Source organism: Filicampus tigris, chromosome 15 (genome assembly GCF_054856515.1).
Source record: "Filicampus tigris isolate MCC_2025a chromosome 15, RoL_Ftig_1.0, whole genome shotgun sequence".
Lineage (NCBI taxonomy): Eukaryota > Metazoa > Chordata > Actinopteri > Syngnathiformes > Syngnathidae > Filicampus > Filicampus tigris.
In genome coordinates, this window is record NC_141231.1 from 19,682,150 (window position 1) to 19,697,110 (window position 14,961).

The 14,961-nt window shown below is 45.6% G+C and overlaps 2 protein-coding genes across 4 annotated transcripts; one reads left to right on the top strand and one right to left on the bottom strand.

Annotated features, from left to right (window-relative positions):
* Positions 1-587: 587 nt before the first annotated feature.
* ddx56 (DEAD (Asp-Glu-Ala-Asp) box helicase 56) lies at positions 588-7,781 on the bottom strand. 2 transcript variants are annotated; one of them, XM_086054389.1, is made up of 14 exons: positions 7,591-7,781; positions 6,156-6,317; positions 5,922-6,076; positions 4,580-4,750; positions 3,687-3,777; positions 3,171-3,412; positions 2,740-2,868; positions 2,514-2,627; positions 2,354-2,448; positions 2,206-2,279; positions 1,294-1,383; positions 1,094-1,199; positions 905-1,011; positions 588-788 (listed from the first exon to the last, which is right to left on the bottom strand). In XM_086054389.1, exons 3-14 carry the CDS (start codon positions 6,002-6,004, stop codon positions 717-719), a joined length of 1,374 nt encoding a protein of 457 aa, XP_085910515.1. In that variant the 5' UTR covers positions 6,005-6,076; positions 6,156-6,317; positions 7,591-7,781; the 3' UTR covers positions 588-716. The 2 variants fall into 2 exon arrangements, with proteins under 2 accessions (XP_085910515.1, XP_085910514.1); XM_086054388.1 differs by lacking the exon at positions 7,591-7,781 and adding an exon at positions 6,825-6,981.
* zcchc9 (zinc finger, CCHC domain containing 9) lies at positions 7,159-10,593 on the top strand. Of its 2 annotated transcripts, none has more exons than XM_086054424.1 (6): positions 7,159-7,281; positions 7,921-8,353; positions 8,498-8,648; positions 8,758-8,850; positions 9,986-10,054; positions 10,348-10,593. In XM_086054424.1, the coding sequence occupies exons 2-6, from the start codon at positions 7,946-7,948 to the stop codon at positions 10,458-10,460; spliced, it is 834 nt and encodes a 277-aa protein (XP_085910550.1). In that variant the 5' UTR covers positions 7,159-7,281; positions 7,921-7,945; the 3' UTR covers positions 10,461-10,593. The 2 variants fall into 2 exon arrangements, with proteins under 2 accessions (XP_085910550.1, XP_085910551.1); XM_086054425.1 differs by lacking the exon at positions 7,159-7,281 and adding an exon at positions 7,308-7,811.
* Positions 10,594-14,961: the final 4,368 nt, after the last annotated feature.

Below are 14,961 nucleotides of genomic sequence, written 5' to 3' on the forward strand. Positions count from 1 at the left end.
GAACAGTCACAATCAAGCAGCAAGCATTAAATAGTTTGAACGCGACTGCTAAATAGGAAAATGTGGTGAAACTGTTACAATGATGACAATTGTAAAACCGTTTTCTCCTGATTACTGTCCATTCACCAATTACTGCTCTTTGGTAGTGTTTCATCATAAAACAAATCAACTCAATTACAATTAAACAATTTCACACGAGGTGGCTCCAACATTTGGAAACACAAAAGAATCCGTTTCATGCAGGACTACGGATATCAAAGAATTACTGTTGAGATGAGAGGCGGAAATCGGAGCATTTGGACACTTTCAAGTGAGGCAACGGCTCTTAATGATAATTGATTACTCGGCTAATTTCGACACCTCTACCGCAGAATGACTTTATCTTATTTCCTGCGGGATTTACATGCTTTCATCTGACATGATTCTGATGGGCTATGTTGCGATTCAGTTTTAGTCTGAAAGCACAAATGCATCCAACTGTGCTGCAGCGCACGAGGGCAGACAAATTGGCAAAGTCGGTCGTCGTTCCAGAATGTTCTCGTGTCGAAAGTCAAGGCGCTTCAATCAAAACACGAAGAGCCGATGGATCTGGGCAATTGCGTCGAGACGTTTTATTCGGAATGGAAATCTAGAGAAAAGTAGGCAAAGTTCGATATTTGCGTGCCTTTTTGGGACAAGTCAACATACGTTCATGTTTGATGGCCCTTCATCCAAACTTATGACGAATGGCTGGGCTTTTTATTCCGCTCCCTTTTTGTGTAGCGGAAACTCCTCAGCGGATTCTTCCCCTTGAACGAAAACAACATTGTGCACCTTTAGCGCATAAAATAAAAACCATCAAATTTGACTGCAATATCAAAGGCTTCCCGAGGGGGCGACAATGAGGTCAATAGGCGCGTCTTACCTTGAAGCTGCTTTTGGCGACGCCATGCGGTTTGGGCTTTTGGTTCAGCCTTTTCCGCCTCCTCTTATTGGACAGCGGGTCGACGACACCCCTCAAAGCTTCGGGGACTGCGCGGGGTGACAAAGGCAACTTTAAGTCAGCGAGCAAAAGAAGACGAGGCTAGCATGCTAAGGTGCTAAAGTGACCGACTGAGGTATTCTGGGATGTTCTTCAGGTGAGGCTTGATGACGGCAGGGTGAAGGTCTTGGTCGTGTCTGAGCAGCTGCAGGTCTCTGGGATTATCCTCAAAGTATGTCTGATTGACAAGCAGAGGCGGCCAATCATGACCTTCACACTTGAAAAAAAATGAAATCAAAATCTATCTTTCAAGGCGAGCAGCTGCGGCTCACTTTCAGCTTCTCCGAATTGAGTAGTTCCTGCTTGATCTCCTTGAGCCGGGCTTCTCTCACCGCCTGCTTGGTGACCGATCGCATCGCGTCCTTTGTTGGGAAATCATCCAGAATGAACAACATCACAACTATGACATGGAATAAACAGATGTAGCGCTACCCTCCATTCAGAAGACAAAACAACGGACAAAAAAAAAAAAAAAGAAACGTTTTTCAACAGTTGTTTTTTCCATGGAATTTGGATTGTGTTTATTTGACTTGACTCGCGGGATTCCTCATGGTCCTATTACGAGTCCTACGTCGTTTTCTTTGGGTACATTTTATTTTTGAGCACCAACACTAGCAAAAGACGAAGCATCCGTCCATAGCATCAACGGCGGATCAATACTCAGGCTCTCATATTTCATTTTCTGTAGCTTTCTCTTTACAAAAGAAAGCAGTAGTCAATAGTACCAATCACTCCGGCTTCTGTACTCAGTCTTTTCTGGTCAAATGACTCATTCCAAAAGTCTATTTTGTGTATTTTATGCCCCTTTTATGCAGTAAGACTAGCATTAAAAAAGCATCCCTCCACAGTGTCAATGAGTTCCGCCCCTCATATGTCCACTTTGTGTGTTTTCTGTCTTTTTGCAGTAATATTAGCGGATCCGCCCAAGTGCCAATGACTCGTTTGGTTCCTCATGAATCAATTTGCAGTCCCCCACATTTCTATTTTGTGCATTGTTTACCATTTTTGCAGCAATAACAATCACCCAGGGTTCTATTCTCAGAGTCCTACTTCTGTTTTGTAGCCTTTTTTTCTTTTTTGCAACAAATCAGCATTGATCGTGACATAGCGTTCCTCAGGGTTCTGTTCTCATCTGATGATAACTCGGGTGTTGGTAAGTAGCCAAAATGCAACAAAGGACTCACCCTGCATCTGTACCTGAAGCCCTCGATGGTCTCCATCTTGAACTGGTAAGGTTTCAAGGAGGATTCTGCATTATCTGCAGACAACGAAGAGATTGTTAGGCGAGCAATCAAATGAGAAAATGTGCAGACGCAACAACTCTCTCTTGACCTCCTGTCAGCGTCTCCTCCACCTCTGAGAGCAAAGCGGTTTCCGTGTGAGCGACGAAGGACAAGGCCGTGCCCGGATTGTCAGCTCTCGCCGTCCTAAATGAGACCAAAACATCAAGGTTTGGTCCTCGGGACTTCTGGCGACGCCAACGTTTGTTTACCTTCCCACTCGATGGATGTACGACTCCACGGTGGCGGGGAAATCAAAGTTGATGACGTTGGCCACATTTTGGAAATCCACACCTCTGGAGACGCTGTATTCCTTCTCTTTCGCCCTACCAACGCAGCGCAACGCAGCGCAGCGCAGCGCAGCGCACATGCGACTTGAGGACATTCAGCCTTCATTCCAAATGAAAGACTTCCAATCCCGTTTGAATGAGGACTCACTTTCCCGCCTTCTTCTTCGCGCCTCTTCCCGCAGGCTTGCAAGTGGCGGCGGGCTCGGCTAGACCGCGTTCGTCTGTGGCGATGATGTAGTCGTAGAATCCCTGATTGAACTGCGTGATGATGTGACACCTGCAGTAGGAACGACAGCGGCCGACTTGACTTTGCTGACCAATCTTTCAATGCTGTGGAAAAGTTGATTGCGTTTTATGGCCAATCATATTCAAATTTAGCAACGCTCAGATAAAAATCTCCAGGAGGAGTTTGCTTGTAAAGTTGACGGAATGGCCACGACGAGGACATCCCCCAAGGTCTGTTCTTGGACCCGTTTTGTTCAACCTGTAAATGGTCCGACTAGGTCCAATTCTTTAGAACTACCTCAGTGAAGTATATTTTTCCAAAACTGCCACAGGAGAAGGTTGCTGGGGTCTGACCTGGACTGGACGGGCAGCTCCGAGTTGAGCACGCAGGCGGGAATACTGAACTGCTCCAGGAAGAGCTTGAGGCGGTAGCATCGGTCCACGGCTCCCACAAAGACCAGCGTCTTGCCCTGCACCAGCCGCAGCTTCAGCAGCGTGTAGATCAGCAGGAACTTGTCCTCCTCCTCGCACTGGATGCTGAACTGCTGCAGCTGGCTGCTGTCCGGCAGCTGGGAGCCTTGGAGCTTCAGGGTCACCTGCGGGGGGTGGGGGATTCTTTTCTTAATCTCGCTCATTCATTGATAGATTAATCGACCCTAAAGAAGTTGCAGGCAGCCCTCAAGTCTTTTTAAAGCACTGTCGTCAATTGTGGATTTTATCGTTGGCGGCAGGGCTGGCCCTGTTTTTGTCTTTTTTTTTTAATCGTCTCTCTGTATCGCGTCTTATCCCGAGTAAATCTGGAACGTATCCTCCTGCAATATTTGTTGGTTTACATGTACGCCACGGTGAAAGAGGTGCAAAGGACTTTACGGGATTGTGCAGCAGAAGCTCCTTTAGGGCCTGAACGTCGTCACTGAGGGTGGCTGACATGAGGAAGGACTGGTAGATCTTTGGCAGGTGGCTGCGGGAGAGTTGAACACGCGACATTTGCATTTAGCGCAAGCCACAACATCGCAGAATCCTCACCAATACACACAGCGAGGGCTGGGCAACAATAAAAGAAAACAGAAACTCACGAAAATCTTCATTCACAGAAAAAGCAAATGACCATAAAACTCTTCAAAATAATTTTTTTCCCCCCCAATCCCAAATAATCTTTGAAATGTTCTTTTCTGCAGCAGCAGCATTTTGCTTTCCAGCATGAACGTCCACAAAAAAACCCCAACTTTTTTATTTTACAGATAATGAGGAAATAACGGCTGCCTCTTGGAAAAAAATAAAAAGTCCTCCAGTCAAAAACATTTACAGGTGGGGCTACAGTGAGAATCGATTATTTTCTACCAGTAATGCCATCAATTCATGAAATCATTATTTTAGCATTATTCAACAGCACAATGTGCCTGTGAGGTGCAGGCACTCTTGTCGTCCCCCCTGGGTGGCCATCATTATATTCAACACTGTAGTATCCGTGACAGAGTGTGTGTGGCGTTCAAAGTCTTTTTCTTTGTTAAATTTTAGTCAGCAGCAGGATCTGAAAAGCACCTTAATTTAAGGATGCCGCTAAAAATAGTTTGAAAGTTGAAATCAAGTCCAAGAAATTCTTTGTAATAATATGTTCTATGTGCCGCCAGCTAGTCTTAGCACGGTATTATGATTAATATTGCGTTGGCGGAATGTGAAAGAGATGAATGCATCCATTTTCATTCATTTGTGGCGTACTCCACTCAGCTGTTCGGTCACGAGGCTCGCGCGGCTTCTCTCACCACAGCAGATTCTTCAGGTCGTCCTCGAAGCCGAAGGAGAAGAGCAGGTCGGCCTCGTCCACCACCAGCGTCTCCAGTGAGCTTTGCAGGCTCAGATTGCGCGCCTTGAGGTGGGCCAGCACGCGCGCCGGCGTGCCCACCACCACGTCGGGCTTCTCCATCAGGACGGGCCTGCGGGCCAAGCAGGAGAGAAGCGCTTCAGTCACTCACGACTATTCCGCTCGCACTGAAGCCAAGCAAAGGTTGAAAGCACAGCCCGTGTTGGACTTGAATTTGATTTTTCTTTTACTTTGAAAGGAAACCACCAGAAATGTGCAGCCGTCCAGCATCCGGACTACAAGTTCCTGCTGCAGTTGTGAGGAAAGACGGCAAAGTATAGGGAAAAAAAAAAAAAAATGCACATCCATTATTTGGAGGCTTTAATCATTTTTTGGGTGGGTCAATTAATGAAAATCTATTGACTTTTAACATTGTTATTTTATCGACCAATTTTCATTGAACTTTTGACTCATTCTGCTGTGCTCCTATTCAGTTTGTGCCGTGAACGCAAATACACAAATTGAATATGATTTTGTGGCATTATCTTTCGCTGTCTTGGCATTTCATTTTATTATCTTTTGATATTTTCTATTTAGTTTTATTGCCTAATGCTGTTGTGCTCCTCCCCAGCAAGAGAAAAACTTTTCAAAAACATTTCAACAACACTTCAAAATCAGCTTTTTCAACGTTTCATTTGCACTCTGTTCTTTTAGTCGTTTATCTGTACTCAAGCATTTAAAAACAAATGCTTTTAAATGTTTGTTTGCTTGTACTTTTAATCAAGTACTGCACAATGATTTACCCTGTTTATGAAATGTGCAAAATAAAGATGTATTTAACAGTGTTATTCTTTAGTTGATGTTATGGTCTTTTAAGAACATAATTTCTTACACTGTCGTGCTGCAACTCTCTTTTGTGAATGCAGAGGTATAGGTGAAATACTGTATGGACCCTTTGTGGCCTTATTTGATGTTTAATTTGACTGCAAACCCACCTCTTTCGTTAAGATTTGTGCTTAGTTTTAAAGTATTTTGTGTGTAAAGTATTTTGTGAACAAAATGTGCCCGGTTAGACTATTAGTGTCTTTCCAATTAATGTCTATTTAAAAACGTGCATATTAGGACACCGCCTTCATTTTCTGCAACTGTTTGTATCATTAAATTTCATGTTTAATAATGTTCAAATATTGTCACTGCTTATAATATGACAATATCAGAGTACCATTGCTTCCTAAAGAGGCATGTGCCAAGCATTCTGAACATGTGCTTCCTTGTCCAAACAGGTTTGAAGAGACTGAAGTGACCTCTGTGTAGACACGTCGGCTTTCCCGGAGATGTCGGCCACGCGGACGTCCCTGGAGCAGTATGTAGTCAGCTGCCTCATCATAGTCCGGACCTGCTGGGCCAGTTCTTTGGTGGGCACCAAGATCAGAGCCCTCACGTCCTGCTCGCGAACACTCTGAAGACAACACAACAAGAGACATGCAGTCACAGCTGGCTTGTTTGCTCTTCCGGGGCTGCATGTTAGCGTCCGTCACCTGCTTGGAGGCCAGGATGCGCTGGATGACAGGCACGGCGTAAGCGGCGGTTTTTCCAGAGCCGGTCCGGGCCCGAGCCAGGAGGTCTTTGCCCTCCAGAGCCAGAGGGATGGCCTTCTCCTGGATCAAGGTGGGCTGAGACCAACCCAGATCTGCCACCGCCTAAACAGACCAGCGACTGTGTGAACTGGGAACTCTAGGACCCTCTTAAGACCGTTTTCACTTGTACTTTATGAAAAAAAAAAACCAAAGCTATTTAACGGCGGGTTATTATGGAGCCCACTTTATTGTACTTATTTCATTTTGTATGGGTTTGCCCACGCCATTAAACATTTTTATGAATATTGTGCCTGGTGTAAATTGTTCAGTATGCATTGACAGTGGACGAGGAAAAATAGCATTGTGGAAATCTGTCGTATTTAGGACATTATCTTCGATTATTATGCACTGCCCCCTTTAAACGAAAATAACTTTTTAAGGAGGAAAAGCTAACAGTCATCACATTTTACTGTTATTTTCGTAACGTGTTTACGAATGACGGCGAGGCAACAAGCCACTTAGAAAAGCACATTTACGCCATTTTCTGTGGTTTAGCTCCTCGTTTTGCGGTAGAACTCTTACATTTGAATTCGTTTCGCCTGCAAAACGTCGCGCGGACCTTTTTTTTACCTTTAAAAGACGGTCGTCAAGGCCCATTTCGTGGAATTGAAGCCGCTCGGTCGCCATTGCTACACTTCCACGGCACGTACACGTGCGTCGCGCCGATGTTACGTCATCCAGTGCTCGCGTCGCAGTCAGTTGTCATGCGACGCCCACGTGTCTCGTCTCGAGCACAAACACGATTTGAAATATGAAATTGGGAACTTTTTTTTGGGTGGGACACATGTGCACAGAGAAGTAACACATACATTCATAAAACACTCAAAATGAATTCTGGACAATAATTCGCCGATAATCTTTTATTTTATTCAGATAAGTAACCACTGCGCATCATGTGCTCCGAAGCAGACGGTGGCGATGGAGCGACATTTTATCTTTTTTTTTTTTTTTTTTTAAAGCGTTGAAAAAGAAATGAACCAACTTCCGGAAAAACAGCAACACATGGGTGGAGCTTCAACTTTTTAAGGTAATCTGTGTTTCTATGCTTAACCGAAGGATGAATTAAAACTTTAAAATCGCTGTTTAATCTTATGTAGTTGTTCGTGGTTGACTGCGGGGATGTGTAACGTTTCTGAATACTTGACGACAACATGCGCTTTTACCGTCGTGCTAAAATGCTAACGTACACGCGCACTGGACGCCGGTCAGGAAGTTGCTCGAAGTCGTTGTGAATGGAATTATAGTTTGCCAAAACTGCACATTACATGGACAAGCTTTTCATTGATTTGAGTAAAAATATCAAGCACGCAAAAGCATCCCTATATTTTTACTTAACTCATTACTTGGCTGGTTGTCTGAACTTGGCTTGTGCCTTAAGTTCCAAGTGACGTCTCGTTGTAACAGTCCCTCTATCTCAGAGATGTCCAAACTCGGTCCCCAAGGGCCGGTGTCCTGCCTGTTTTCCATCAATCCCTGCTGCAACGCACCTGATTCAAAAGAACATGATCGTCAACGAGCTTCTTCAGAGCTTGCCGACGAGCTGATCATTTAAATCAGGTGTGTTGCAGCAAGGAGAGGTGCAAAACAGACAGGAAAGTGGCCCTTGAGGACCAGAGCTGGACATGTCTGCTCTATTCTCTTTTAATGAAGTTTATGTTTTGCTCAGCCCCTCACAGTTTGACGCCGCCGCCATGACGAGGTGGGCGCGGGCCAACAACGTGCACAAGCACAAGGCGGCCGAGGCCACGCCCTGGAGTCAGCTGAGGGCGGTGGGAGGAGGAAGAGGAAGAGGAAGAGGAAGAGGAAGAGGAGGAGGAGGAGGAGGAGGAGGAGGAGGAGGAGGAGGAGGAGGAGGACCTCACAGGAGCCATGCTCGAGCGCAGCCAGGCGGCTCTGCGGCGAAGAAGGCCAACAGGAAGAAGAAGGAATACACGGACCAAGACGTCAACGGCTTCCTGGAGTTTCTGCAGCAGAGCGGACAAACGACGAGCACGCACGGGCAGCAGGAGCTGCGGCAGGAGGTGGAGGTGGCCTTGAAGAAGGACCACAGGAGAGAAAACAGGAGGCTCAAGAGGCAGACGGACAAGAAGAACAAAATGGTGAGATCACTCATGACGATCATGTTTTGACGCAAAGGACTTTGTTTCCGCAGAGGGAAGGGTAAGTGAGATTTGATTTTGTTTTCTGTGTAAGCTGTGTGCTACTCTGTGTTGTTGATCAAGTTGTTTGACTCCTCTTTGCAGCTGTGCTTCAACTGCAGGAAGCCCGGCCACGGCCTGGCCGACTGTCCCGAGGCCGAGCGCGACCGGGAGATGGGCCGCGGCATCTGCTACCGTTGCGGCTCCACCGAGCACGACATCCAGCGCTGCCGGGCCAAAGTGGACCCCGCTGTTGGTCGGGGCGCGCTCTCCTCCTCCTCCTCCTCCTCCCCCTCCCCGTGCTCCTCCTTTGTGCTCCTCCTTTGGGAAATAACAACAGTTTAAAGTGACTTTTGCTTTTGCAGGCGACTACCCGTACGCCAAGTGCTTCATCTGTGGCCAGACGGGACATTTGTCACGCGCCTGCCCGGACAACCCCAAAGGCCTCTATGCTCAAGGTACGGCGTCTCCCCCGCTGGTTCCACGTTCTCGTCCTCGTTGTCGTGCAGAAGTTTAAGCAATCATATTTGAGGGTATTGTATCTGCTGTTGGGCAGATTTTTTAAATTTATTTTTTGGTACAGTTTACAGCGTCTGTTTCAGATGTTGTTCCACTGTCGGCCACTAGATGGAAGCCCACTTTTACTTCATCAGTGGTCACCAACCGTTTTAACACACAGATCCTTTTTGGGTAGTGTTAAATGTGAGGGGCTACTAGTTTGATACACACTTCTGAGATTTGATTAAATTTCCTTGAATTATATCGCGCAGAGCCCGTGCACGGCACAACATCGATTCCTGAAGCTGAACCGATTGGTCATTACCTAAGGCCTGAGCATTTGCGGTGTCGGATTCATTCGACAGAAGTGACAAAATGCCCCCCCCCCCCCAGATGGCTAAAAATGGGTGGATTTTGCTGCGTAACTCATGTTCCACAAATGCAATATGAATAAGAATGCCGCGTTTCAACTAGTGGGCCGTAGAACATATTCTTGAAAAAATATGTTTGGGTCGACCTCCCCTTTAAGGGATTTGGTGGTCTATGCACTTGTGGCACTTTACATCAAAGAGTGTTGATGCTCCAATTTCATTGTTCCAGAGACAATGACAATAAATCTCGAAATCTGGGGGAAAAAAAAAAAAAGTGTTTTTACAGCAAGCATACAAGCAAGTCCACTTTTGAGACTTGCACAACTTCAGTGTAGTACCAAGTTGTGCCACAAGAAAGATGCCAGGCAGCACTGAGCAATACCGGAAGACTTGCATGGCAATTAAAAGCAAGAAGAGGAGGCGGAGAAGGTCCTCAACTTGTAATATTGGTTGTTCCCAGAGAAACTGTGAGCATTGTTGTATGCTCTATTTGCACGCATTGCCGCTCCGTGTGTGTTAAAGTCGCAGTTGGATGAAGGTTCGAATTACCACAACATGTGCATGCTAATATCTGTTAGCCTGTCGTTTCACGTCATATGTTTGGCCTATCGCGCGCGGTTGGCTCCCGATCGTACCCGTCCCGTTCCCCGTCTATGACAAGCTGTGGGCCGGCCCCCATCTGCCGTCTGCGTGGACTCCATTTTGACTCTCGTTTGGTTCCCAGGGGGAAGCTGTCGAGTCTGCGGATCAGTGGAACATTTCCAGAAGGACTGTCCTGAGCATCAAGCCTCCAGTAAGTCCAAAGCTGCCACCTAGTGGACGTTGCCACCTAACATTGTGTTGTTGTCCTGGCTGGGGCAGAAAGGGGAAAAAAAAGATGGAAAGAGGGAAGAAATAAAAGGGGGACATCTGGAAAGAGGATATAAGATAAGAAAAAGACTTCCATGCATGTAGTTTATTATTTTCTTTTATTTTTTTACACGGTACAGCAGTGTTTTAGATGCCGCCACTGTTGAAATGTTGACATGCAAAAGTGCCAATCAGATGGTGTGTTTGTTTTTTGTTTTTTTTATAATTCCCTTGCAGGTCATAACGTGACCTTGGGATGGTTGTCCAACAACATGAGCGCCGACTACGAGGACGTCCACGTTCCCGTCATCAAGAGCAAACCCAAACACAGCAAAGTGGTGGTCTTCTGATCACGTCGCCACGGCAACACTTTAGACTTAATCTACTTTCTTCCCCAAATCAGTTTTCTTGTCTTTGATTATGTGAAGTAAATTATCCTTTAATAAAAAAAGAAAACGCTTGTTTTTCTTCCTCCTTTTGTAATGAGTGTAGTTCTTTTCCTTTTTATTGACCTTCTTGATTTGCGGTTGTAATATGAGAACTCTGTTACACGGTGGCGCCATCGTGCAGCCTGAAGTGAAAGTTTTGAGGACTCGGGTTCAAGGTCACCGGTTGGAGTAGTCTCGAATTTGGTGTCTGGTTAGAATTAAAGGGATGGGTTTAGAATTGAGGGCGAGGGGTCGCGTTCACCCAAAGGGCATGAATAGGGATGGGGATGGGGCGTGCGCCATGTTTGCGAGAAAATGTCAAATCAGGTCCGATTTATGTTGGAAAGTAGCACCGCTTGGTGGAAGTCTAAATTTCACTTCCGAAATTCCAAAGGGCAGAGGGGGTTCGTCTTCTTAGATTTTGACGCCGCCATCGGGCACCTTTCCTGGGTGCGAATTCTGGGGACACGCCAGGGTTGGACACTGGGCAATTCCACTCATGTTTGATGATGATTCAAAAAGTTGGAATGGACCCCCCGGGGCCGGGTGGCTCGCTACCCGCCGCAAGGGGCTGTAGATAATAGGGATGGGTTAGGATTTCAGATTATAATTGATGTTTGGGATTATGGCTCAGGATCAAAATGGAGGATTATAATGAACAGGATCAAGGGAAGGGTCGGGATTGATTAAGAGTTAGGGTGAAGCCATATGATTGGGGGATCGGTGTCAGGGTTAAGTAGGGTTGAACAGTTAGGTTATGGTTAAGTCTTGGTTATGCAAGGATTAAGGGTCGGGGTAAATGTTGAGGGGTCAGGTAAGGGTGATGTTTAGGTCTTGAGGAGTGTTACCTGTTTTTAGGTTGAGTGGCCAAAACCCGCCACATGTCCAAACACATCCAGCCGCCCAAATAATCAAGAGTGATCCGAACGCTTTCATGTTGCAGAAGTTTCCGTTCGTCCGTGTGTGTGCTGGCATTTAGAAACTGAAATTGTGACATCATTGCTGATGACGACGCTCAAGACCTCTTAGAAGACTTTTGCAAACATAATCTAGTGCAGACGTTTACATCTCATGAATACTCGCACGAACAATAAGAACCTTGTGGAGTCAACACAGGAAACAAAACTTCAGACCCCCCACCTGACAAGACCCCCTCCTAGTCTCCTGCTTCCAAACGATTCGTGTGCGTGTGTGTGTGTGTGGTAAGAACAGCACAGAGGCTTCATTCACTGATGCCACCTGGTTGCACTTGAACATAAAAAAAGTCAAAAGTTCCCCGAAGGCAAGATGAGCGATGAGGATGACGAGCTTATTTTCTCAATGCAGCTATGGTGTCGCGATCAATATTGGCAGGCAACGCCTGTGAAGGGACCCCGAAAGAAATGCCGCTCAGAAACAAACTCTTATGTCGTTTGACCTTGGCAGAGCCGCTGAGAAAACGGCTCCAGTGGCCACTTTGGCCTTCTTTTCTAGCGGGTGCTCAATGCGTCAGCTGAAAATCAAATGTTACGTGAGCTCAATCGCTTGGTGAACATTTTGGACGCCAAAATGCATAGCGGCGACTTAGCGCAAACTAAACTCGACGTGACAACGTGAAACTCTTTAAAAAAAGAAATAACTGAGACACAGACAGTTCAAGAACCACAGCTGAGCAAAAAGTGGACAAAATATATTTTTTCTCTCTAATAACTGAACTTTTTGTTGTGACCAAAAAAGAAATTCTACCTTTTCAATCAGATTGTGGGAGCCACGCAGCATGACGCTGCCCTAAGTCTGGATGTTTTGCGGACAATAACTGCTAAAGATAGGTTTGATACATTTGTTTAGTCAAAAATGGATCGCTGTAATGCTGAAGGAAGCGGTCGGCCACCAAGCGAAAGGCATGCAGCTTTCTTCAACTTCTTCCTTTTTTCAATTAGCTTTGCCATTTGAATCAATTAGCATCACCTATTATCTCTCTTCATTCTTCTGATTCAATTCCGGCGCTGAAAAAAAAATGCTGTGTCAAATTGAAGCCATTTTATTTCATCAAGTGGCTGCACAAAATACAATCATCTGGACCAGGTTATGTTTTTTTTTTAAGTAGATGTATAGTCTACTTATAAAATGTACCTGGATCCAGAGGGTTTTATTTGGTGCCCACCACTCGCCAAAATAAAATGGAGTCAATCCAAGGAAATCTTTTTTCAGTGTGGTCGGGTTTTGAAGAAAGCGGGCCAAATTAGGAAGAAAGCCGCAGTTTAATGCCAGCTCCGTCGTGGCGAAAAAATGGAATGTTGAATTCACTCCATTTTTTTCATTTTGTGAAGCGGTTGCACTAAATATCCAGATAAGTACATCTCCTTTAAAAATGTATCTGGATCCCGAGGATCTTATTAGGTGCAACCACCTGATGAAATAAAATGGAGTTAAATTCAACATTCCATTTTTGGCAGTATGGGCCCTCATTTGATTTTGGCAATTATGAAGAAAATCCACTCCACAGACACTTGATTAGGTACACACAACCGTTTCTAATATTTTGACCAGCCAGGGGGTCCGAAAGAGGAAGTTCCCGAGACAACAAATCATCAGGCTGGGCTCCACAGCAAACATCGCTTAATCCTCACTCATCCTGAGCCCCCACCCCCGCCCGACAGGCCGGCCGGGCCAGGCCGGGCCCCCCGATGGGCGTCCAAAACTAGGCCAGCGCCCACCTTTATGGACTCCACTTTACGAGGAACTTTTCTGCTTTTTCAGCAGTGTTCCGACACATGTTGAACAACTGGCGAGCTGAACGTGAAGAAGCTGATCTCGTGACGGAGAGCAGATCCGGACGGAGAGGTTCTGTTGGACGCGACAAGGCCGAGCGGGGAACTGACGAGCTTCTGGTGCCGTTTCCCAGCTTGGCTTCTGGGTTCCATCATCCAAAACCGAGAAGCTCAAAGAGAAACGCTTTCATATGTGTCTTGCATCACGATAACAACAATTGATTTCAATCTTCACTTTGATACTTTTGGGACAGTTCATTGTGGATAGTCATGCGCGCACTCTCGGCCGACAACAAGGCGCTCTAAAGTGGACACGCTGGCCACACGCTGGCTGTCATTTAAGACTTAAAAAGTCAATAAATATAATAATAATTATTAGTATTGTTATTATAATAATTATTATTATAATCCACGCTCTTCCACATTCTGTGCATGTTGTGCACTTACTCACAGTTGACAACGAGGCGCTCTAAAGCGGCCACGCCAGCCCAAAGTCACTGTCCGCATGCTGGGTTTCACGTTGGGCTTTTCAATCAAATTTCCCTCCTCCCCGCCCTTTCATCTTTCTCTGCATGACATGCGTGCACTCATGGCTTACAACGACGCGCTCGTCAGCAGACTATCAGTGAATGGATTGCTCCCTATTGGTGAAAATTGCAACCAAACGTGATTTAAACCAGTAAGAAACAAAGGTATGATTTCTCTGTTCATATCTGCACTTAACTTAAAATGACAAAATGGAATTAGCCCGCACGTGTTCTGAGCAGCTCAATTACAAATTGTCTTTGCTTTTAATAACATTGAACTGCTGCAATGATTTATTTTTCCAGTTACTAGACCAAGTGAACATTGTTAAACTCATTACATTGACTTCTAATTTCAAAACTACTTTATCCATCAATTTGTTGTAATGTGTGAATGTGATTATGAAATTCATCTACTTTCACGGTCATAACTGCCCTCTAAGGAAAAGCAGAGCTATTATTGCCCGCGAAGGAAATGACTTTGACACAGATCTGCTATAGATGGACTCCAATACAGCTTTGATAATGGCCACAGTTTGACCCTGTATCATACAGTACTATTTATTTCTATTGCCATTATAGTTCATAGGAGAAACAAGTTTTGTGATGGAAGCATTTTGACCTTGGAACAGACTATTTCTGTTTCCATTATTTGCTCTCGGGAAAACGGTTTAACAATAAATCAGAGGTTTGTGTCGTCTCTGTGCCGGGAGGGCTTTCCCTTCCATTCCCTGTTCATCTTTCTCCGTTTTTGTGTAAACAATCCCAATTGCTGTCAGATTCTTGGAAAGCCCCCTGTAAAATGTGCCGTAATCCCGCCGTGCTCGTTGACGTGAGGCCTCCCGTGACGTGAGTACCAATCACACATGTATTGCAAATGTGTGTGAGAGCACGAAAACCAAACGCAAGCAATGATTCCTGGAAGGGACGCGTGTTTGCTCGAGTCCAGTCCCGAGCTGCTCCCGAGCTCCTCCCGAGCTCGTCCAAATCCCTTCATTTCCCTTCACGACGACATGTGGCACGCAGCTTGTGGCCTTTGCCTCTCGGAGCAGGAAGCAAAACAAAACAACACTCAGGAGAAATTCCCGTCACTTTTCGACTTATTTAAAGCAGGATTTTACGCAACAAGGCGACATGCAAGTAGCTGCT